General features: G+C 36.2%; 1 protein-coding gene and 1 long non-coding RNA gene across 6 annotated transcripts in view; both read right to left on the bottom strand.

Moving 5' to 3' along the window:
• The window catches only part of LOC147643420 (uncharacterized), a 123,184-nt gene extending 112,558 nt beyond the window's left edge, over nt 1-10,626 (bottom strand). For both annotated transcript variants that reach the window (XR_015272152.1, XR_015272150.1), the window contains exon 1: nt 10,427-10,626. This is a non-coding gene — a long non-coding RNA (uncharacterized LOC147643420). The remainder of the gene's footprint in view (nt 1-10,426) is intronic.
• Nucleotides 10,627-10,755: 129 nt separating this feature from the next.
• Nucleotides 10,756-22,033, bottom strand: drm (odd-skipped family member drumstick). Of its 4 annotated transcripts, none has more exons than XM_086834855.1 (3): nt 21,801-22,033; nt 14,204-15,016; nt 10,756-12,692 (listed from the first exon to the last, which is right to left on the bottom strand). In XM_086834855.1, the coding sequence occupies exons 2-3, from the start codon at nt 14,422-14,424 to the stop codon at nt 12,668-12,670; spliced, it is 246 nt and encodes an 81-aa protein (XP_086690981.1). In that variant the 5' UTR covers nt 14,425-15,016; nt 21,801-22,033; the 3' UTR covers nt 10,756-12,667. The 4 variants fall into 4 exon arrangements, with proteins under 4 accessions (XP_086690981.1, XP_020806312.1, XP_020806313.1 ...); XM_020950653.2 differs by having other exon boundaries at nt 10,756-11,971; XM_020950654.2 differs by lacking the exon at nt 21,801-22,033 and adding an exon at nt 21,055-21,698.
• Between the last annotated feature and the right edge of the window lie 1,134 nt (nt 22,034-23,167).

Raw genomic sequence — 23,167 nt, 5'->3', positions numbered from 1 at the left:
TATATACACACAGAAAAAAAATGTATGGACTTATCCCAAAATTGATCAATTTTAAAATTTTTTAAAGAAAAGAAAGCTACTTCGTCGAATTATTTAAAAAATATATAAATAAAGAAATAAAACTAGTTATATTAAAATATGCCAGGATCTTATATAGTTTCTTCAGGAGAGTGTCTATATTAGGGCAGAAAATGTGAATATATCGTTACATATAAATCGATCTTTTAACGTGTTTATATATATGGGATCAAATCGGTTAAATATAAAGAACCAAAATATCTGAAAGTTTACGATATTTTCCTTTTAATAACATGCGCCTGATTCTTGTGGATACATTCCTAATCCGTATTATTCTTTAATTTATTATTAAACTATATATTAAACTTATTAAATCTCAGACTTATTTTTTCTTTGTGTAAATCTGAAATCTTTTGCTGCATCATCCCGCAACGCGTCGGCGTTAGAGACTTTCTCAGTCTTCTGATTTTGGGCATGATCTTTTTGGCTTAACCATGGGTTTTGTGCTGACTTTTTGAGGCAATAGACCGACTTGACTGACTGATTCCGTCTATGGCTTTTGATTTTGATAAACGCTGCTAAATTGTGGCAAATTAAATTATTAAAACAACATTTCTGTGCCGTTGCCCGTTTTGGGCGTCTGTGTTTCTCTCCCTCTCTCTGGGTTTCAGTTTTCGGTTTGATTTGGGGACGTTGCAAATTGTTGCAAATTATTTTTGGCCTTGTCTAAGTTTGGCTATATAGGACGTGATCTGAGTGGCTGTGGGCCTGGCAGCACACACATCGATTTGAGCCGCAATTAGAGCCACTTTGATGTGTGGTCGAAAGAGAAGCAGCCAGAGTGGGGCGTAACATGTCATTAAATAAAATAGAGAGGGAGGTTTACAGTAAGTCTCACGAGTCTAAGTGATCTGGTTCACAAGGTTCTTAAAAACTGAAACTATAATAAACATTTTCATAGCCTTACAAACACCTCTATTTGTAGTAGTTTAAATACCTCAAGACTTCCCCCATCATGACTCATTCAGGCGGCAGTGAAAATAATCACGATTACTTTCCCAATTACCTGACTTTTGGTTCACTTTCCCCCCCAAAAAGCATTCTTCTGAAATGCCATTGACTAATGGATTCAGTTGACCATAAAATAAAAACCTTCAAAAAAGAGTTACCAACATAAAACCAGTTCCATGATGTATTAAAACCCCGCTTCGTCTTGGCCGGGTTTTTTTATTTTTTAAGGCCTGACAAATTTGCTGACAAATTCAAGGCAGCGCGACAGCCACAAAAGCTGCCAGCCATCAATCAAACCATTAAAAAGAATGCACCGCAAAATGAGTCAAGTCAACGCCACCTACAAAAATCCCGCTGCCTGACAAAGGAGGGTCCCAAAAAAATATAAAAAATAAAAACAAATATCAGGGAGAAGGTTCAGAATTAAGGGAAGTCGACATGGTGAGAAAAAATTATGCCAAAATTATTAATGAAGCTAAAGAAATATTTGTTGTTTTCAATACAATAGAATAATAATATTTTTAATACAAATTTAATTTAAAAATCTATAAATTGACATAGAAGAAGCGTTCTCAGAGTGCAATTAAAATCAAACTCTGTCGCATTGCTTCTTTCGTTTATTGTTTCTGATTTGCTTGTACATTGCAGGCTAAGCAAAGAAGAAGAAGTGTAATCACGATAGGAATCCTTTGTAAAAAGAAATTTCGCCAACAAAATATTAAAGGTAATTAATAATAATTATATAATTTAAAGAAATCATATAGAAATAGGCTCAAGGAAAGGCCCAATTTGATTTTTAATATTCAACAAATTTCAATATTCAAATTGTTAACAGTGTAGGAACATTCTCCCCCCCAAAAAAAATAAGGAGACAGCGAAATTATCAGCAAACATGTTGATTGTTATTGATCAGCGCTGTTGATTAAAACGACGGGATCCCCGAGTTTTACCTTCTTTTATATATATATTTTCTCAATTTCACGAGGGGTTCGGGACATTGGATATTTCTGGCCTGGCCCTTTAAAGCGACACTACGTCGCCTGTCAAAATCCTTAATCAAATACGCAGCGGAATGTCATCATTATGCAAAAAAGGAGCCCTCCATGGATCGGCTTCTTCTTTCTGAAGACTGCCGCGAAAAGACTTTTACAATTACAGAGGCAGTGGTGCCGAAAGAGGGTCCCAGAGGGATTCCTGCCACCTTTTCTAGGCCTTCTCTTTCGTTGTGTTCTTGTTGTTTTTGCCAAGTTGACAGACGGCCAACAACATTTGCGCCACATTTACTTCACACGTTGCCGTCGTCGTCGTTTCAGGCCAAAGTCCCTCCTGCCTGTGACATTTTAATCGCATTTGCTAAAAACTCAGTGAACAATTCGGCTTTAGAGGAGAGGGGAAAAGCCAAGAAAAGAGGTAGCTTAAACCATAGGAAATAGTAGAGTTTTAAATACTCTATAAAAATATCGAAAATGTGGCATAGAGGTGAGGAATAAATATTGCTATTAACATAGTCTGCTATAGCAGACTATATACATATTTCATTAGCTTTCCAGTAGAAATTTCTTCATAAATTAACAATACAGAATGGATTTTTATTATATTTATGTGATGCTATTATATTTTTAATTTTTGATTTATTTTGAGATTTGATTAAAGTTCCATAAGATATTTGCTTTCTTTCCTATTTCTTATTTTTAATATGGTTAACCTTCTCTAAGACTAACCTAATTTTATATCTTGTTAAACTATCTCCTATAGTTAATATACCCTATATCATAGTTTTAATATTCTCTATGGCAACTGTGCAACTTTCAAGCTGCTGGCTCCTCTGTCTCTAGGACTGTCATTAAAAATGAGAGGATCGCGAAACGCGCGCGACTCGCACACGCATTTTACGAGTCAGCGGCAATCCGCAAGATCTCAACCTCCTCCTATCCATTTCCACCTCATCTCACCTGGAACCGTCTCCCATTTTCCTTCTTTTTTTTTTGTGCAGCTCCCCCAGGTGTATCTCTTGGCCCACTATGACACAAGAGTACACGCAGAAAATCATTATACTTAAATTATACATGAAAATAATGATGGTCATAGCCAAATTACAAGACAAGAAATTTATAAAAGACTTTTCTTGGATATATAGAGATTATTTTCTTGAAAACCTATTAGTTTCGGGTAAGACATTCTACTATATTTAAAAAATGAAATGGACAAGCTTATGATTTCTTGATTAAATCCTTCAAAATTTACATATTTTTCCTCTAAAGTTTAACTAATAACTTTTATTTTTTGTTGTGCATCCCAAGTCTCCTCGTCTCAAGTTGTGCAGCCCGATTCCGATCCCGATTCCGATTCCGATCCTGAGCTCTGGAGCTCTGAGCCTGATGATAGCTTACTTAGTGACTGCGACTGGGAGACTCTTTCCTCGACTCTCCTCGAAGCGGATTTCTTCTGCAGGCCGCATCGCCTTATTTAGGAGATCGTGATAAAAGTTGGAAGTCGCGTTGATTTATGTCAACGCATGGTCTCCTCTTTGGCATGCCCCACCGAAAAGGTATACGAAACCTCACCTCAAATACGTAAGAAGAATGCCCCAATGTCTCATTGAATTTAAGTGCCAAATTAGGTGGTAATATTGAAGGACAATTGCTGGGAATATTAGGGATACGGATACGGGGGATTCACCAATCTGTCTTTCCCTGTTCTCTGGAGATTGTCAAGCCCAAAACTGAAGTGAGCTGTCACGTTTGCGGTCCGCTTATGTCAGATTCAGACTGCAACCGGCTGCAGTCTCTGCAACACAGATTTCACAGATTCTTCTACCGTCTACCTTCTCTGGTTTAAGCCCTTTAAAATGTGTTGTTATGATCGGGCGGCAACGATAAGTTTTTGTCTCTTTTTTACCTTCAGTTTCAGACTCAGCTTCAGATTCAGAAATGGTAATGGTAATGGAAATAAAGTTGAGTTCCGAAGCTGCAAGCTGCGCAATCGCAATATCTGTGTGGCATGGCCAGCCTTGCCACAGGCTCTAAAGTTACGCCGGCATTGGGTTTTAGGTTTTTTGCTGACTTTCGGATGCAAATCATTTTACGTGTTGGCGACATTAAGCGCGAAATGACCCCGTTATCCCACTTGTCATCATCACTTCATAAATTAATGCTAACCGAGAGGTGAGAGAAGGTAGCTGAGAGGAGACACTGCAGATGGTAGATCGCTGGAGACTAAGACTGTGGGTTTTAACTTATTTTCAAGATCGGAGTAGAGGAACAAAAGGAAGAGGAAGGTTTAGACCTTCATGATCTGGCTAGGAAGAAACAGAAGTTGTGCACAAGAGAGATTTAAAAGAGTTTAAAGATTGAAAAAGCAGAAATTAACAGGATTTAAATAAATCAAAGAAGGGAAACTTAATTCAGGAGGCCGAAGAATATATACCCTTGCAGGTTCACATCGAATTATAAGATCTGATCGAAAATCTATCATAAATAAGCTAGAAATATTCGCATTTGTTGAATCGATTTTTATCAATATTTTGATACTACAATTTTTACGACAAATCATAGCTTAAAAATCTCATAACTAAGCCAAAAATCCATTAATTTTAATTCGGAAAGCGGTTATATGTAAGTTTTTAATAGGTTAATAAATTTGCATACTAAATTGAAAATAAGATATATTAAAATTTTTTGTCAATTTTTTTGACAATTTTTAATGATGATAAAAAATTTAAAATTTTCATAAAATTAATTTTTTGTCAGACATAGCTAGATGGACTCGGTTGTTAATGCTGATCAAGAATATATATGATTTATGGGGTCGAAAATGACTCCTTCACTGCGTTTTATACTTCTGACTGAAATTTCAGTCTTTACTCCTAACTCCTAGCATTATAGCTTTATATTCACAAATAAAATAGGTAAATATTTTTAAAGACTCGATTAATAAATCAAAAGTAATATTTTGGAGCTACTATTATTATTTTCTTCTAACCCTTCCTTACCTTAAATAAACCCAAAAAACCCAACCTTAGTTTCTTTACTATATCCTAGAAAAATAAAAGAACTAACTCCCCACCTCTATCCCCACAATTGGCCTCAAATTTGTGCAGACAAATTGGTGCCTTCCGCCGAACAGCGAACACACAAAAGTGTGTGAATGGCTTGGTGGTGTCGCCTTGGACTTGGCCAAAACGAAACCAAGCCAAACTCCAGTACCAACACCAACTCGATTCCGCCCAGAAGATATCTCTCTCTCTCTCTACTGAGACACTTGGTCTGCTGCCTTTTCTGCTCCGCTTTGCGATTACGATCACTTTTAGATCCAATATATCAGGGGAGCGTTGACGTTGTACATTGGGACGACAATTGATATAAGTTGTGGTGAAAAGTTTAGTGGCATTCAACGATTGCTTTGCTAGATTAAAAGCGACAGGGCAGGCAGGCTTTTGGGACTGGGACTTGGACTTGGTCTGGACTGGACTTGTATACATGGTCCGGTGAGGCTGGACCGGGATCTGAAGCCTGGACCTGGCCACAAATCTTTCACAATCACAATGCCAAGTAAAACAAAACCGAAGCGAACAAACAAAAATGCGGAACAAAAACCAAATAAATATAAAAAAAAAATAAAGAGGAGAAATAAGTTAAGAAGCAGGCAAAGGAGACAAATAGCTGCGAGTACGTGAGCACCGCTTTGGAATCCGTTTTTATATATTATAATACACGGATTTGTTGTACTTATTTGAGAGGGTGTACTTTAGGTTGGGAGTATCTTTTTAATTGCAGATACGGCAGCAGCCGTCACAGGAGCGGCTTAACCCGTTAGCAGTTAAAAAGCTGAATTATGCGATCCTACGTGATGATGATGGTGATGACAACCGCCCAAAGCCCGGAGCATTCCAATACGTCGCGCTACGCTATAGATACTATCGCATGCGTCAGATACGACGGCAACGGCGAAGAGGTCTTTGGTTTATATGGTAAGTGCCTTGTCACTTATTACGTATAAATTAAGGGGAATTTAAGAGGACGAAGATGGAATGCTCTTTGTTTTAGTTTAAGGAACTTATTATAGATAAAATAAAGTAAAAATAATACAGAAAAAGTATTAAGAATATTTATAAATATTTAAAGGACTTTTGTTGAAATAGGATGAGTTTAATATAAAAACAGGAACACTTGCAGTAAATATATCATTGATTGATAATTAGATTATCATTTGATCCCGAATTTGTAAACAGTAGATATATACATATAAAGATCATAGATCATATAAAGTTTATCTTCTAACCTCATAATGTAAATCCAAAGAATTTATGCAAATACTTTTAATATTTAAAAAAAATACCTGCCAACTGATAGATCCTTAACTTTCATAAATTAAACTAAAATCAGTTTCAAAAAAACCTTTTTAATTTAAATATTTTATAGAACTATCATTCTTACAAAGACCTTTTATAAACTAATTAACTTGTAAGTAAACTTTTCTATAAAAAATTCCCCACGATGGCCATTCAAAGCTACCCCTCTCTGGTATAGAGTATAAAACAAGTGTTTATCAGCAAAATGACATCTAATGAGTTAGACATCGTCTCTTAACGGGGTCCCCAAAAAGTCTGAATCAGTGTATGCCGAAATGCCGAAATACCAAAAGGTCTGGCTGGTGCTTGAGGAATCTGCTGCTGCTGAGGTTGCTTCAAGATATGAGTATCTCAGCTGCTGGCCTCTTGGCTGAGATCTGTCTTTTGATCAGTTGACGAAGGCTGCTGCTAACTGAAACCTGTTGCCAAATAACTTTGCTTAGATTTATGCAGTCTTTTTGAGTTAGAAAGAAATTCGTAGTGAGTCAGTGAGAAATGGGGAAACTGTATGAGAGTTTATGGTAGCTACAATGTGGCGGTGATGATGGTGAATCAGAGACCATTAAAGAAATCTGCATGTGCAACTATGTAAATAAAAATATAAAAAAAAACCTCAATCTGTTGTCACCTCGGTTTTAAGCAACGGAAATGATGATTGCGCTACCAAAGTGTTGAATCAGTTAGTTTTCTGGGCCTGGCCCAAACAAGTGATGACCGAAATTGATTAGGGGTGCTAAGAAGAATCACTTAAAGTGAGGAGGAATATAAATGTAAGGTTATAAAATTGTACATGAAATTAATATCAAATAATTAACATAGATTTTCCCATGAATAACAAGAAAGAAATAACATAAGAATATAAGCAATAAATAACACATAGTAAAGTACTTTGGAAATACTTTAAATATTTCTAAAAACATACATTTATCAATAATTATTAGTGTTTGTCACAAGCTATTATTGATTTAAATCCAATAGTGTCAAAAATATAATATAAATATATTTCACACATTCCCTAACAATTTTCATAGATTTTTCTCAAGTTTTTCCTTTGGATTAAAACACTGTTTTCCCTACCAAATACTCTCTATAGAGCGAGTGGGTGGGCCAGTGGATCGCCCCCTCTTCTGACCATTTCCGATGTGTCGCCTTGGATCAGATCGGATCGGATCGACTCGGTTTAGTTTTGGCTTTGGATTTCGGACCAGGTCCAGACCAGGCCAGACCTAAGCCAATGTGCGGCCAACAAAATCAGCGGGTGACGGCGCACACAGCGGGCCTCCGTTTTGGCCCGGATTTGAATCCGCATCCTAGCGAGTTGGTGGTGCCTCCAAAGAGTGACTCTGGCCCGCTCCGAAGTCACACTGCGTGGCCGCCGTCTCGACGTCGTCGTCGTCCTTTTTGCAAAAGGCAGGGGTGGGCAGGGCCAAGAAGGTGGAAACAGTTTAGGTTAATGCCATAAGCAGCAGCAGGAAGCGGCTCGGAATCAACTTCGGCAGCGGTTAGCTGGAAAACCACACGTGCCTCGGAAGGCGACCACATGCCGGCTCTACAGCGGAGGTCAGAATAATAGAAGTGCCACCGAGAAATGCGAGACCAATCTTGGGTTTTGGTGTCAATTGCGAAATAAAAAAGGGTCATGTTATTCTACGCTCTTTGAGGGATTCCCCTAAAATAAGGTTTTGATGTTGAATTTTAGTATGTGTGAAATTTTTAATTTAAAGGTTGCTCAAATGTTCTTTCAGCTACTTCAGTTCTGAACGAAATATTTAATAGAATTAACAAGTTAAGTATTAATATAAACACATTGATAAACTACTATGAATACTTGAAAATCTATAAACATTTATACAAAGTGTTCATAAATATTATAAAACTTTAAATTATTTCTAGATATAGATAAAAGTTTTATTATTTAATGCTTTTTTAATGTTTAAAACAGGCTTCTGATGGCGAACTCTAAATATGTCTAGAGAAATCTTAATTTCATTTCATTTTTCAGTTTATTTCTCACATTTTACTTAATTTTAGTTTTCTTTTAGCTCATAAAATATATATAACATATTCAAAAACTTTTTAAAATAAATGACCCTATTCTTTCTACCATTTTATAATCAAATATTCCTGAATAATAAGATATATAAAATTTTTCCTATTTATGTTTTCTTTAAACCTCCACTTTTCATCACAATTTTCCAAATATTTAATAAAGTCTTCCTGATACAAATTTCCAAAAATATTTCGTTGCCTTAAGGCCTCCCTTGGCCTATTGTTTTGACCACCTTTGTACCTGCCATGTGGCGATAACCACAGGCCACATCCGTATCGATATGCCGAACCACAGGTCAGATCTGAACCACAGGCCCTATATATCTATATCTGTCTATATCTGTACTGGCCCACACTCGCCACAGTAGCTGTTGGCGCATTCGTTTCGCATTTGGAAACGCTTTCATTACCATTCGTACCCTGTCCTTTTTTCCCGGCATATCCTGCCGCGTGGCAGTGTCAACATTTAAATTTGTGGAAAATCGAACTCGAAATCGGAGTGAGCAGCAGCAGCAGGAGGAGGAGATGGAGGAAGGAGGAAAGAGGACACCTCCCTGGGGCAAAATGTTACGGCTTATCAAAACATAGTCAATATTTAATTAACACGAGAACACGCAGCGCAGTTTTGGAACTTGGAGAAATGATTTATGATCATCGCATGTGAAACTCCTCTCCTTTCTATATCTCTGTAGTACCTCCCTTTTCTCTCTCTCTCTCTCTCTTTTATTTGTTGGTTTTCTGGTATTTACCAATTGTGCGAGCCGACAAAGGAGCAGTTGGTCTTAATAGTTTGCTTAATTGTTCGGCAAATAGTTAAACCTAAATGCTCGGTAAACGCAACAAATGAATTGATTATCGCGCATCCCTCACACACACACACCGCTACAGGTACAGTGAGTGCTTGCAAAAGGGGATATATTTATATATTCGAAAGTGAGAAGTTTCCTGAACACACAAAGGGCATACACCCACGTACTGGAGATAAGGAGAAGGTGGATATATCGGCTATAGGAAGCTAGAAATATATATTATTTATTAGAAAATATTTTCCTATATAATTTTATTTTAAAAGAATTAAACTCCCAACTAAAACCAGAGCTTTTAGCTTTTTCGTAGTCTTACTGTAAGCTTTAAGCCTAGGTAAAGTTTTAAAGATCATTTCAAAGTCAAGAATAGGAAGCGTAAGTAGGGAGAAGGAACCAAAACAAATAGGAATAGGCGAATGGATTAATCTGCTTAATTTATTTTGTATAAAATTATATATATTTTAGCAAAACAATTGATCGATCGGAACAACAATTAGTTAACAACAATAATATAATAATTTAAAAATATCCAAAAATAATATTTGTAATGCTTAATTATAAAATACATCTTTGTATTTTAAAAACCCTAAAATATTATTTTAAGATACACGTTAAGGTATCCTATAATTTATAAAAAATTTTCCCATATTTATACTGCTTAATTAACCCACAAAAGTCTAAAGACAATCTAATAATAAAAACAAACAAAATACCAAATGCCAACAAAAATAAACAGCAGTTAAAATAACAGTAAACCTTACACGACTAATTCCATTCATCCAATTTGCATCAATTAATTTATTACAGTGAATTATTTAATTATATTCAATTCAATAAACCCGCAAAACGCAGCCGCCGCAAGTGTTTTTTCCCTTTCGATCAAACCAAACAGCAAACCAAACCAAAAGCAAAAACAACCGTTACCCAAGATCAAAAGCAAAGCCAAAGGCAATAACAACGCACATGCATATGTACATGGAAAAGTACGAAAAGAATAGGGGGACCGCTAGGGCTTCGCTGCATTTGCATTTCATTTTGCGCTAAAAACACACAAACTGCATTGTTTTCTGTCAACTAAACGATGTTTTGTGTAATTAAGTAGTCACAGATTGTTAACACAACTGATTAAACCGGCTACATACACAATAACGTGTTCATTTGTGTGTTTGCAAAGACAAAAAACTGTACTTACCTTTAAATTATGATTTTGCAGCTAATACCCCATAGGAAAATGGGGTTTTCCTTGATTAACACTTAAGGCACACACTCCACAACCGAAATACACTATTTACGACCCGATTAATTGCCAATAAAACACTTTTTATTAATTATTTACCGGAGCGCGTCAACTTTTCGTCCAACTAATTGAAGTGCGTGCCAAATATGAAAAAATAAGAAGCAGCAGAAGAGGTAAAAGCGCAGCTTGAGAGAGCGGAGTGCTCTCACGTTCAGTGAGAGCGCGCCAAATTAAACGGAACTTCTCCCAATCCATTCTGTCCTCTCAGAGAAACTCAATTTGGGTTTTTTTTCTGTTTGATTTTCTTTTAATTGTATAAATATCGTTTATTTTTAATTACTTATTGTTGCGCCGTTTTAACACTAGGGTTTTTATGTATAAATTGCGGGGTTCTTTTAGCTGATTTATTTTGCGAATAAAACAGAAAATGTTCAGAGGGGATGATGGCATTATTAATTATTTTATTATTATTTATTATTATCATAAATAGCGGAAAAACATTTACAATCTTATTGCCGGGTCACTTAAAAGAAAGGAAACATAAACAAATAAACAATTTTTGTTGTTTTTTTCATTGATAAAATTTGTGCTTAAATTTCGCTCTACTCATTTTTCGTTTCTCATTTTTTATTTATTTAAAATTTAAACTTAAACAAAACAATCGCATATATCGTAAATATTTATTTAATATTTGTTTTTTTTTTTATTATTTAATATTATTAATTATTATTATTAATTTTATGTAATACATTTTCAACGTGTTTGCTTTTAGATTTTTAAAAATACAAATACTTATGACGTACGTGTTGTGTGCGGGTGTGTGTTCGTGTTTGTTTTTTGATTTTTTGCATTTTTAATATTATTATTAAATGGTAATTAATTATGGAATCAAATATTTTTTTAAGGCAAGATAATTGCAGCTGAGTGTTGAATTGTTGTTGGTGCGTTGTGGGAACATTGTTGCTGGCTTGGTGTTGCATGTTGCTGGCTGGCCTTGTTGCTATGCGGAAAGTACAAAAAGCTGAAGCTTAATTGCACTTTCTCTTGGCAACAAGGCAGCAGCAACAATGTTGCGTTATTATAGATGATAGTTGTCTTCATGTTGCTGGAGAGTGCATCTTCGTAGATTGTTGCTGGGCTGGAAATGCTGATATGTTGCTGATTGCTGTTGGTTGACATGATGCTGATGCGGGGGTATCGCTGGTAACATGTTGCTGGTTGTATTTAATATTCTAGATTGTTTAATTAACATTTAACATTGCAATTTGTATAGGAAAAGTGCTGCATAATTTAAAGAAAATATTTTATTGATCTTTATAAATTTTCTTTAATCAAAAACTGTTTAGTTTTAGGCATTCTGCATTGTTTTTCCTTTTCTTTTACTAAATATGGTTCTTTGTTTAATTAGTTGCAAATATTGTTGTTGTTGCTTCTTCCTCTTCTTTATTCTCCACTCACTTCCCATAGCAGCCACGCCCACAAGTGTCCATGTGTAGATTTCTGCAAATATTATTTAAAATATGTTTGTTGTTGTTGTTGTTCTTGCCGCAATATACATGTTGCAATATGGTGCTTAGGTGCAATGTTGCCTTGGTGGTGCTGCGCCTGCGCAACATAATAATGGCTACTCTTTCTTCATTCTTAATATTCTTTTTAATAATTCAGTTTTTAATTATTTTCAGCTGTTGATGGGAGTGCATTTTTTTTTTTTTTGAATAGACCAAGATAACCAAATAGATTTGGAAACCAACACCTGAATCCGTGATAATTGCTTGTGGCTGTGGCTGTAGATTGCAGATCTAGTAGTTTTAAGCAATATTTTGCAGAATATATTTATTGGATATTTATTTTATTTTTTTTACTTATGCTTAGGGTGGTGGTGGTGGTGGTGTTGGTGCAGTGAAGAAGAAGAAGTAGGCGTGGTGTGGTGTTGCTGTTGCCGCTTAGATCAGATACCATTCATTCCAGTATTCAGTTTATTCATTATATTCAGTATTCAGTAATCATTCAGTAATCAATATATTCAGTTTTTGTTTAGATATAGCTGTGATATAATATTGCGTGCTGTTGTTGGTGCTGCGGTGCTTTTTAGATATCGGTTTTTACTTTATATATATTTATATATTGCTCTGTGTGTTGTGGTTTTTTATATATATATATATTTATATATATGTTTATATATATGGTTTTTTTAGCTTATCGCCAAACACACTGACTACATCTACAAAATAGAAGAGAGAAGAAAGAAAGAAAAATAGAGTATAAAATCGTGATGTGGCTGAAGGTTGTTCTTATTATTATTTTTATTAACAAAAAGCTTTGTGCTGAATGCCCCAAAAATAAAAATAATAATAATACATGATTTTGGTTCTTTTATGGTTGGTTAGACATGAGAGTGTGTATATGTATGAGTGTGCTGATATAGTATGATTAAGCTTTTTATCAATAAAACAAAAAAAAAAAGAGAGCTTTTTTGGTGGTGAAAATGAAGCGTTATCTGAAATAATTTATCGAATTTACAGATAATGAATTTGGTGGGATTTGTTGTATTTTCCATATTAAATATATTCCGGATTTGTTACTAAAGCCCATTTCTGCATAATAACTATGTAATATATAAAAATTAATTACTTTTAATGACCCTATTTGTTCAGACAATTATTTAAATAAATCCCCATTAATAAAGCTAATTGTTGTGGTAATACTTGATTTAATTAAAATAAATAATACAAAAACCTAACAGGGAATTAAACGACTTCTGGTTTATTTATATATAATTTTATGTAATAAAAATGTAACTAGTAGTTATTAAAAATGACACTTAAGGGGATTCATTTTTTCAAATGTAAATTTTAACAAAACTTTCCCTATCAAAGTAAGTCCCCTTTTTTAATAAACAAATTATAATACCTGACTCGCATTACTTCTATTAAGGGAATACCAAAATTAGATCACACTTTATTTTATTTTTTAATGTCTATAACCAACACCTTTGTAAAAAAAAATCCAAAATCTGTATTATTTCTGTTTGTTTCATGCTTTCTCCTTGTTATTTTATAAAATACTATTTATATAATTTACATATTAATTCAATATGATAATGAATATGATTTAAGCCGATTTAATTTATTCAAGTTCTAATTGATGATATTAAAAAAAGGGAAAATGATTGGAATAAATTAGAAGTACTCTAGATTTTAGGTAAATGAAAATGTTAAAATAATAAACAATTATTTTAGTTTTATAAGCAGTTCAAAAAATTGAATTTTTAATCAGCAATTAAAGAAACTTTGTCAAAACATGAATGAAAATCTTAAATCTTCATAAATAAAAAATTCTTAGAAATGTAATTTGTTAAATATTGAATTTTGTGTCTATAAAATTAAAGGTATATTTTATTTTATATAACATTTATTATAAAAAAATTCCAATTTCTGGGACATTTTTTAATAAAATACTAAGAAAATAATGAAAGGTCAGTTTAGGGTTTCGTTTTTAAATGTGAATAAATATTTCCAATTAATTTTTTTAAAGTTTAGAGACAAATTCTGTTTGTTTTAAGTAATTTTAATAAAAAGGCGTTAAAAGTTGTGTACTTTTGAACTTATAAATCGAAAGGCAATTTAATCTTGTAGAATTTTTAATTATCACAAAATTCCTTGTGATTTTTTTTGTGTCAAATATATTAACTAGAAATAAATGTTGTAAGCAACAATGTTTATTGATTCTTACCTGTGCTGACGTAGGTTGTCGCGCTGCTTAAAGTACTTGCCGCACACCTCACAGGAGTAAGTGATCTCGGGTGACTTGTGGGTGCGCTCGTGGATCATCAGGTTGTACGGCTTGGTGAATCGCCGCTGGCAGTACTTGCAAATGAACTCGCACTTTGGACGCATCTTGCGGCGAAAATCGGACCGGCAGTCATCGTTGTCGATTCGCATTACAGCAAACATTTTGACAGGCGATATGTGTATACTTCTCCGTCGACGAAAAAAACAACACAGAAAAGCTCCAACGTTTTCTCAGGTGTACACTCAGGTGTGTGTGAGTGTGTGTCTGAGTGCTCTGTTCGCTCTCAGGTGCTCCAAAGTGTGGAGCCTCGCTCTCGTTGCTAGTGATTTTTTTATAGACGGCACTCTGAACTTTTTCAGTCCGCTCCAAAGTGCTCTCTCCTCCGGGGGGGTTTTCCACTCAAAAAGGGGTAATATTTTTCTGTATGTTTTTTATGATTTTTTGTTGCTTATATTTTTTTTTTATTTTTGCTGGCACCTCTAATCGCTATCTGGAAGATAACACCTCGCTTTAATTGCTGCCTTTTTTCGGGCTGATTGGTCGTCGCTGAAAAGCGGCAACGTTGCTTGGAAGTTCCTCCTGCTGCTGCTGCCGGCTTTATCTTTTCTATATAGGTCTGTGATTTCACCTCTCTCCACCCCTTTTTTTGTGTATATATTTTTTTTTTGTCCAGGTGACCAGTTGCTGGTGGTGGGCGTCGCTGACTTTTAGGTTTCAGTTTTGTTAGTTTATGGCGCACTTTAAGGCAAACACCTAAAAACATAGAGAGAGAGAGAGATAGACGCAAAAAGTTTAAATAAAGTTGGCAACACATAACGCCTTCGACAGCATTTATGGGTCAATAAATTTTAAGCAAAAATAATATACATCCTATATGCAAATCTTTGTCATATATGTATATCTTTTACATATAACGAAATATTTTTGTGGGTTTATTTTAGAATTTCAAAAAATAAAATGATCATATCGAGAAGAAAAAATAATATAATGACAATATCATACTCGCTTTCATATCAAAAATTTCTTAAATTTGTGTATACCGAAGTTAAAGTATCAAAAACTATATTGAAATTTATCGAAATTAATGTTTTATGCTGATTTTCATATCAAAACTATCAAAAACTTTAATATATAGAAGTTTTTAATAAGAAAAGTTTTAAAATGTATAATATGTTTACAGTTTTATAAAGCCTTAGAAACTATATTATATTTATAAACTACATTCTCAATGCTTTCACTTAAAGAAAGCTAAGAAAGTCTTAAAAAAGATACGATAAATAAAATAAATACTAAAATAAAGCTACACCAACTCCACAAATACCTTAATTTAACCCCAGTTTCTTTATACGACACGTAATTTATGGTGCTTTTATTTTAACCACATCTGTTTACGTATTGGGTATTATTTCTCATGGATACAAGTTGTCTCGGAGAGATCACGCAACATGAAATCGACAATATGAGTCATTAAATGAGCCACAAAATCCAGCACCTCGGACAACGGCGGCAGTGTTGACATTTACAAATCACCATCGCCGACAACCGTTTTCACAGTTGCTAACCTTCGGTCTGGGCTTTATAATAATTTGTCTTCAACGATTGTTCACCGCTGTATATACTATATAGACATAAATATATACTTTTTTTTGCACACTTAACAAAGTTCAGAGACTTTACTTCCGCAAACACAATTGTTCAATTAGTGGGGAGGCGGCAGCACTTGTTTTACGAAAGGTAACTAAGTGAAGAGGTGTATCCAACTTATTTACAATAAATATTTGAGTTCTAAGTGTTTCTATACCAAATTTCAGCTCGATTCTCTCAGAAGGTACCAAGTTATCATAGGTTAGGAGATTTAAACAGGCGGAAATAAAATTTTAATTTTCTCAAACATTTTTATCTAGAATCGCCAGGTCTAATTTGTTTTCTATACCAAATTTCACAACAATTCTTTGAGAATAAACCAAGTTACCATAGGTTGGTAGGCTAAAACAGTCAGAATTAACATTTAAACATGGTTCTTTTAAATAAATTCCCTCAGAAATTATGGTTTAGAATCCCCAGATCTTATTTCCTTGCCAAAACCATTAAGATCTTAATTCAACAACTCAGTTAAACCTCAAAATTGATGGGCTCACTCAATTGTCAGCTCGAATTACACCTATCCGGGGACAGGGTTATCCGCAGCAAAGATTCCCCTTTACAGCGATGTTCCTCTGAGTTCCCTTTTGTCCTGAAAGCCACAGACAATTTCATCGTCATTCGACGCATTCAGCAAAAGATGACCAAATAGAGTGCTTAACCCCGGAGAGCAACCCGTGGCTAATGCCTGCTCCACTTAGGCCCACGCTCTCAGAGACAAAAAAGAAAAACCCCAAGCCAAAAGCAAACAAATCCGAGTCCAAATCCAAATCCAAAGCAAAGCATAACCAAATGCGAGACCGATCCAAGCTGAGCAGACCCGGACCCGGACCCAAAGAATCCATATCGAATGGATGGCCTTATGCAGGCGCCCTGTGTCGCATGATTAACGGCGTTAAAATGCCAATGTGACGCCACATTGTGTACACAAATTAACATTGGAGGAGTTTCTTTTTGGCCAAGGCATTTCCAGGCCCCAGAGACATGACCAATGCGATCAGCGCGACCCAAGGCCTGGTCTCGAACCCGAACCCGAACCTCAGTCAGAGTTCCCCATGGGCACTGGAAAAAAAATTAAAACAAAATGATCTTGGAGAATCTATACTCCAAAAGAAAAAAATATTATATTATATATAAAGTATAATGGATTTCGACTCATTAATAAAATACAAATCCTACTGAAACTAATGATATTTTTATATTTCCTATTCAAATCAGACTAAACTAAAATAGGAAGATCATTAATTTTAAACTGTTTTAAAATGTTGTCGATTGAAGTCCATATTCAATTGAACGAATATCGGAAATATCCTAAAACTTGAGTATAGCGAAATTTAGCTATCGAAAAAAGGATATTGTTGCATATTTGTTTCTTTTCCTGACAATCCCTGTCAGCATATCGATTCTTGGACATACATCATCCTAACTTGCAACATTAAAATATCGATTGATATTATCTTTGGCATGCAACATCGATGTTTTATCGATATACTGAATTATTCATAGAACAACTCAGAAGAAATCTTTAAATCTCTGTGCCACAAGTTGATGTCATGTAATCTTATAAGTAAGAACTTTTCCTCTCAGTGCCATCTCTCAGTCTGGGACACTCAGTGTTATAATTTGAATATGTTTAGTGGGCATTAATGTTATAATGACAATAACTACGTACCGTCTGCGGCCGGTGCAGGCTACCCGCTGTGACGTTTGCCTTTTGTTGTCAACGTTAGCTCCCCAAAAACGAACCCCGGTTCCCATTCCCAATCCCAATCCCAATCCCAACAACCCAACATTCGGATACCTTCTCAGCCAGAGTCTCCAGAAAGTGTTCCAGCTGCGAGCTGAAAGCACCATATAACATATAAATAAATATCGAAATATATCGGATCTTGCCGAGAGACGCTTGTCGCTACCAGTCAGCGCCTGGCTTTTGTTTCGCAAAAGAAATAAGGAAAAAAAAACGTCTTTCCAAAAGTGAAACAAAAAAAACTGCCACTAAATCTGGGAAATATATATCCTGAAAAGGAATATCCAGCGGCGCCGAAATGACAAAAATAAAATTACATAAAAAATAACAGTTGTTAACTACCGCAACGCATCGATTTCGGCATAAATTTCGATTGGCAAGGCGCCAATTAAAAAAATAAACTTGTTACAGCCGCCACCTTAATGAAGAAAACACTGGTTAAGTTTTGGCAACCGTAGAGGATACCACCATGGCCATAACCCAGCGGGTGAGTACGTACGAAGAGTCCCCCAAAAAGGGTTTCTCCCATGGCCAGCTGTGCAAATGACTCAGTTAATTTAGAAATATGCAGAAACTAACTATGGGAACTTGGGAGTTAATGGTCATTCCATGATGAAATTTGGTATAGGAATTCATTTAGGTACTGGGAATTATTTTATTAAGGTTTTGTTGTGATTTATGCATTTTAAATGTAACTTATTTTGTGTATTTTCACTAGCCAAAGAAGATAATTATATAAACAATAACTTTAAGGTATTAATCCTACAAAATCCCAAATATGTTTAAGAAAATCACCTTATGCTTAAATCTTCACAAAATCTCAAAGATCTTACAGAAACCCCTAAGAAAGAGGCGTCACTTGGTGGCACCTTCTTCGATCTTGGTTTTGACGATCTCCAACTGTTAGTATTTGGCAACTTGCAGATTGCAAATCCGCTTAACATTTAAACCGATCAAAGAACCAACGAACACCCACAGATTTGGCCAAATATTGTATAATAAACTGTTGTACAAACGCCAAAAGATAATCCGCATTTAATCCGCACTGGAAATAATTACACAGCGAGAGCACACGGTCACAGGACGATCGGGGAGGAGATCTTCTTGGCACAGCATGATCCTTCCTTTGGGTGAAGGGCATGCGAAAGGCGTTAATGCTGCGTGAAATTAGATTTGCAGAGCGATGGGTAAGAGAAAATACGATGGAGAGATGTGAGAGATACAAATCTGCAGAGGAGTAAGTGCGTCGGGATACTATTCCTCGAACTCGGAGTTGGACACAAACTCGAAGTTACAGTTTTAACACCCCGAGATAAATGTGTAGCGGGTTTCGACGATAACAGGCTCAAAAAACGGGGCTCAGAGTGACACACACGTCGCAGGACGGCATGGGACATGGTCAAAAGCGATTACCACACTTCTTTCACCTTCTCTTTTGTTTTCTTGTAGAAGGCGGACAGTGAGTTGGCAAGGTGCCATTAAAAATTACAACCGAAAAGTGAAAAAAAAAAACTAAACCGAAGCGAGAATAAATGACAATAAAAGGACATAAGGTTGAAGGGACAAAGGCACCGATGATCCCATTTGATACGAATCTAATTGTGCTAATGGCGCAGAATTCTCAGGAAAAACACACACACACACACAAGTTGGTGGAAAGACAATTAAGGATGTGTGGCATTGCCACTTCAAACCGAACAAAGGACTCTTGGAACGATGTACCCCAAACACACCACAAGACAACACAGAAGACACAATGGCTTGAAGGGAACTAAGACGTGGGATCCTCTTTCTCTTGGGAACGAAAGTCAATTTCCTTCGCTTCTCACCTTCTTTCAGCTGTTAAAGATATGACAGTTGCTCAAAAAATATATATATATAGAAGACGATGTCTCAGATTAGAGCTGCCAGCTGAGAGCGAAGATCTTCAACCATTTACCGTAATCGCTTAGCTAATTAGACTCTTAATTGATGAGGCACACCGGGCGGTCTGTGGCAGACGAGGTCAAAGATCATCCACAGGCACTGTTGGAAAGTCGGGGAAAGGTGAGAAGAACGACATTGAAATGGTGACGGGAAAAGCGATACAAAATTCCAGAGGAACTCTTTAAGAAGTTACCAGAAATCGGAGTCATTTAAAATCATGTTTTTCTAACTATTTATCAGAGTTTTTATATATTTTATTGAGGGATTTTTAAAGACTTTTAAAGCTTTGTATAACAAAAATTTTCCCTACAGGTGTTGACAGGTTTATCCTAATCTCTGGTATTTCAAATACACCTAATCCCTTTACTCACTCGCTTGAGTTTTATATTTGAACATCTGTTGGTAAGTTGGCATTTCATAATCCCACGAAAAATCAAACTCATGACTCATAAACTTAAAAAACTTGTCCAAAAAAACGGCTGCTCAGTTGTTGATGATGATCTGGCGGACATTTTTGGCGATGATTCGCTGTGATTTGTGCGTTCTTTTAATTTTTTTTAACCCTCTCCATGAGCTAGACTTTTGTCCAATCTATAAGAAGTGCCTTTCCGCTGAGTCATCGAATTCTTCGATTCTTCAAGCTTCCATTGGGGGAGTTTCAACTTCAGAATGGAAGACAAGCCGACGGCTTTTTGGAGATTCGGAATATATTAAATCTATGTTTTATATCTTTTTAGAATTTATTTTAAACCTTCCAAAAGAATATAAAGAGTGACAAATAAATCAAAAATTGTCATTACATTTCATAATTATTGTGAATCCTTGGACTTTTCGAAAGAGATTCAAGTTTTTGCAAGAATTTTGAAAATTTTTGTAATAAATTGAAAGAAAAAGCATGTAGTTTCTTCTTATAAATTCAATTTTGGTTTGTTAAAAATGTTTTAAATTATATATTCCCTTAATTCCCTATGAAAACTGATTTCAAAACCCTAAGTATCTTTCCCCTGACAGTTTTGGTTTAAGAAGAGTGCTACCATTCTTCGGTTTCTTCTTACAATTCTTCCCCCTTCCAATGGTTGCTCGGCTTCCAGTTTTACGCTGCTTTCATTGGACACACACACACACACGCAAGCGCACGCACACGGCGAAAAAGCTTCGTTGGCCCACACGCACGCCATATTAGAGACAGCACCTCTCTCCCTCTAACGCTAGCCCAGACAGACAGAGAGTGTAAGAGAGAAAGAGAGAGCGCCACACGCAACCGTGTTACGTGTTGGTGGGGTTTTTGCCTTCTCCTTCTTTTCTTTTTCTTCATTTCTTAGTGCTTCTTTTCAGTTGTCCAATGAAAGTGGCGTAAAACTGGTAGCGACACTGGACTGGAAGGGGAGTGGGGGGAGCAAAGAACGAACGCCATTTTCCAGCTACCGAATTGTGGGGAGAAGAATCGAAGCAGAGCGGGAGAGAAAACGGGACTTACCCAATGGGAAACTGGAATTACGCGTTCTGCGGGGTCTGCTTAGGTAGAGTTTTGTTGAGTCGTAGGTTTTTTTCCGTTCGTTTTTCTTTTATATATGCATGTAAATTTTCTTATTCTCCTTAGGTTTTTCTTTCTACACACGAATAGATCGATCAAGGTACGTCGCGAAGGAACTGATGAGAGGGAACTGTATACGCACGCTCGAGCGGCACAAAGTTGAATGAATGAAATACTAATAACTGAAAGAAATAGTAGTCGCCTCTGCCGCTGCTGCTGGCTGCGCTGCCGCTGCCGGCGTCGCTGCTGGCAAGTTGAGGAAGCGACTGCGCCGAAGACCGAAGATCATCGCTCTGTCTCTGTCTGTTACTCAATTCGGTGGCACTCAATGTGTTGTGCTCGTATGTGTATCTGTGTGTATGTGTGTTTGTGTGTGTGTGTGAGTCACCCAGATCCGAAGTTGGAAGTTGGAAGCGAAACGAAGAAAAACGAAGACCAGTAGCCGAAGCAAGTTCTCGAAAACCGAGTGCCAAAGGACGGAAAAACTTCGGCTACTGCGTCTGCGCAACATTCTAGCTATCCTTGTTGCACTCACATTGTTCTTAGCTAAATGCGTAAGTCCGGTGGCTCGACAAAAGAAAAAAAAAACCCCCTCAACAGTAGCCACAAAATGGCGTCGCTTCTAACAGAAGCAAACCGACAAAAACAAAAGGAAAAACGCCACAAAATGGCGTGCTACTTGCACTTACCTATTGCGAAAGTGTTTTTCTTTTGCTGTTAGGTTAACACACTGGAAGCGGAATATACACAGGTTTAAACGCCGTTTGGTAGCCCGCAACTGTTGGGTAATATTATTAATAAAATATATTTCACTTCCGAACGCTTCTGTGCGCGAGAGTCAACTGCAGAGTTACCGTAACTCAGTTACGATCGAAAACTTCAGCTTGATGGGTTGAACTTTTTGTGTTTTTCTTTTATTTTTCCAGTTTTTTAACTTTTTCATTCCAGTCTCTCTCAGCCACGCTCTCTATCCCTTTCGCACGCGCTGGTTTGAGCGAAAAACAAGTTTTGAGTGCTACCGCTGATTGGTTGTCGTGCAACTGAGCCAAAGAGCGGCCAGGAAAGAGAGCATTGAGTTGAGTTGAGTGATTTTGTTTGTGCGAAGGCGTGTTACCTGAGCTGACTGTTAATTAAGCTTAAGTAAGACAACATTTCAATTAAGTTTTTAGCGAACTAATGAGTGCGTGAGTTCATCAGTGGTTATAAAGAGAGTTTAAATAGCTTTATATTCTTTATAATAAAATCTCTCTTGATAAGCTCTTTCTCTCTGGTGAAACAGTAACTTTCTTTCACACATACTTACATAGAAGTGGGCGTGGCCCTGGTCTTGTGGCGCTTTGGGCGGCGCTCTGTCTATCTCGCTTGCTCTTTCACTCATTCTTGCTCTTTTTAGCTGCTCCTCAACCCGTTTTACGCTCAAGTATGTGTGCGAGCGAGAGAGCGTTTAAAAACCAGTGGCAGAGCAAGAGCAGAGCAACTGTATTACGCAGCACCGTTTTTTTTTTATCGGCCCCCACTTTTGCCTCTCCCTTGCTCCCACTTGCTTCTTCTCTTTTTCGTAGCTCCATTTTGTTTTATTTTCGAGGCCTGGGAAACTTTTTTTCACTCGCCTTTCCTTTGGCTTTTGCCGCCTCCGCCTTTTGCTCTGCCTGTCCTCTGCTTCCTCCTCTGCTGCTTGTGTGGCCTCTTTTAGTAGACAAAAAAATAAAACACTAACAACAAAAAAACACCAACACACCAAATATTGATGGTCTGTTTATCTTTTATTTTCAGTGCCTTCGCCATATCTGTTTATCTTTTACGATTTCTCAATGAAAACCGAAAACTGTCTTCATTCAACAAAAATACAAAATAAAAAACTTCATTAACTCTTGTGCGTTTTTAGTTAAGTGAGCTTAAAAAGGATTTGCTTGATCATTTTTTGTTTTAATTAAGTTTTTGCCTGTCCATAAAGTTTAACAAATTATTTTTGCCTTCTTCTGTTGATTTTTTGCTTCTTTTTTTTTTGCATTTTTAAGTGCAATCTGTTCGTTTTTTGAGATTTCAACTCCAATTT

This window comes from Drosophila serrata, unplaced genomic scaffold, assembly GCF_035046125.1.
Source record: "Drosophila serrata isolate PLE 108 unplaced genomic scaffold, ASM3504612v1 contig_275, whole genome shotgun sequence".
In the NCBI taxonomy this organism is placed as follows: domain Eukaryota; kingdom Metazoa; phylum Arthropoda; class Insecta; order Diptera; family Drosophilidae; genus Drosophila; species Drosophila serrata.
This window is presented reverse-complemented; position numbering and strand designations above follow the sequence as displayed.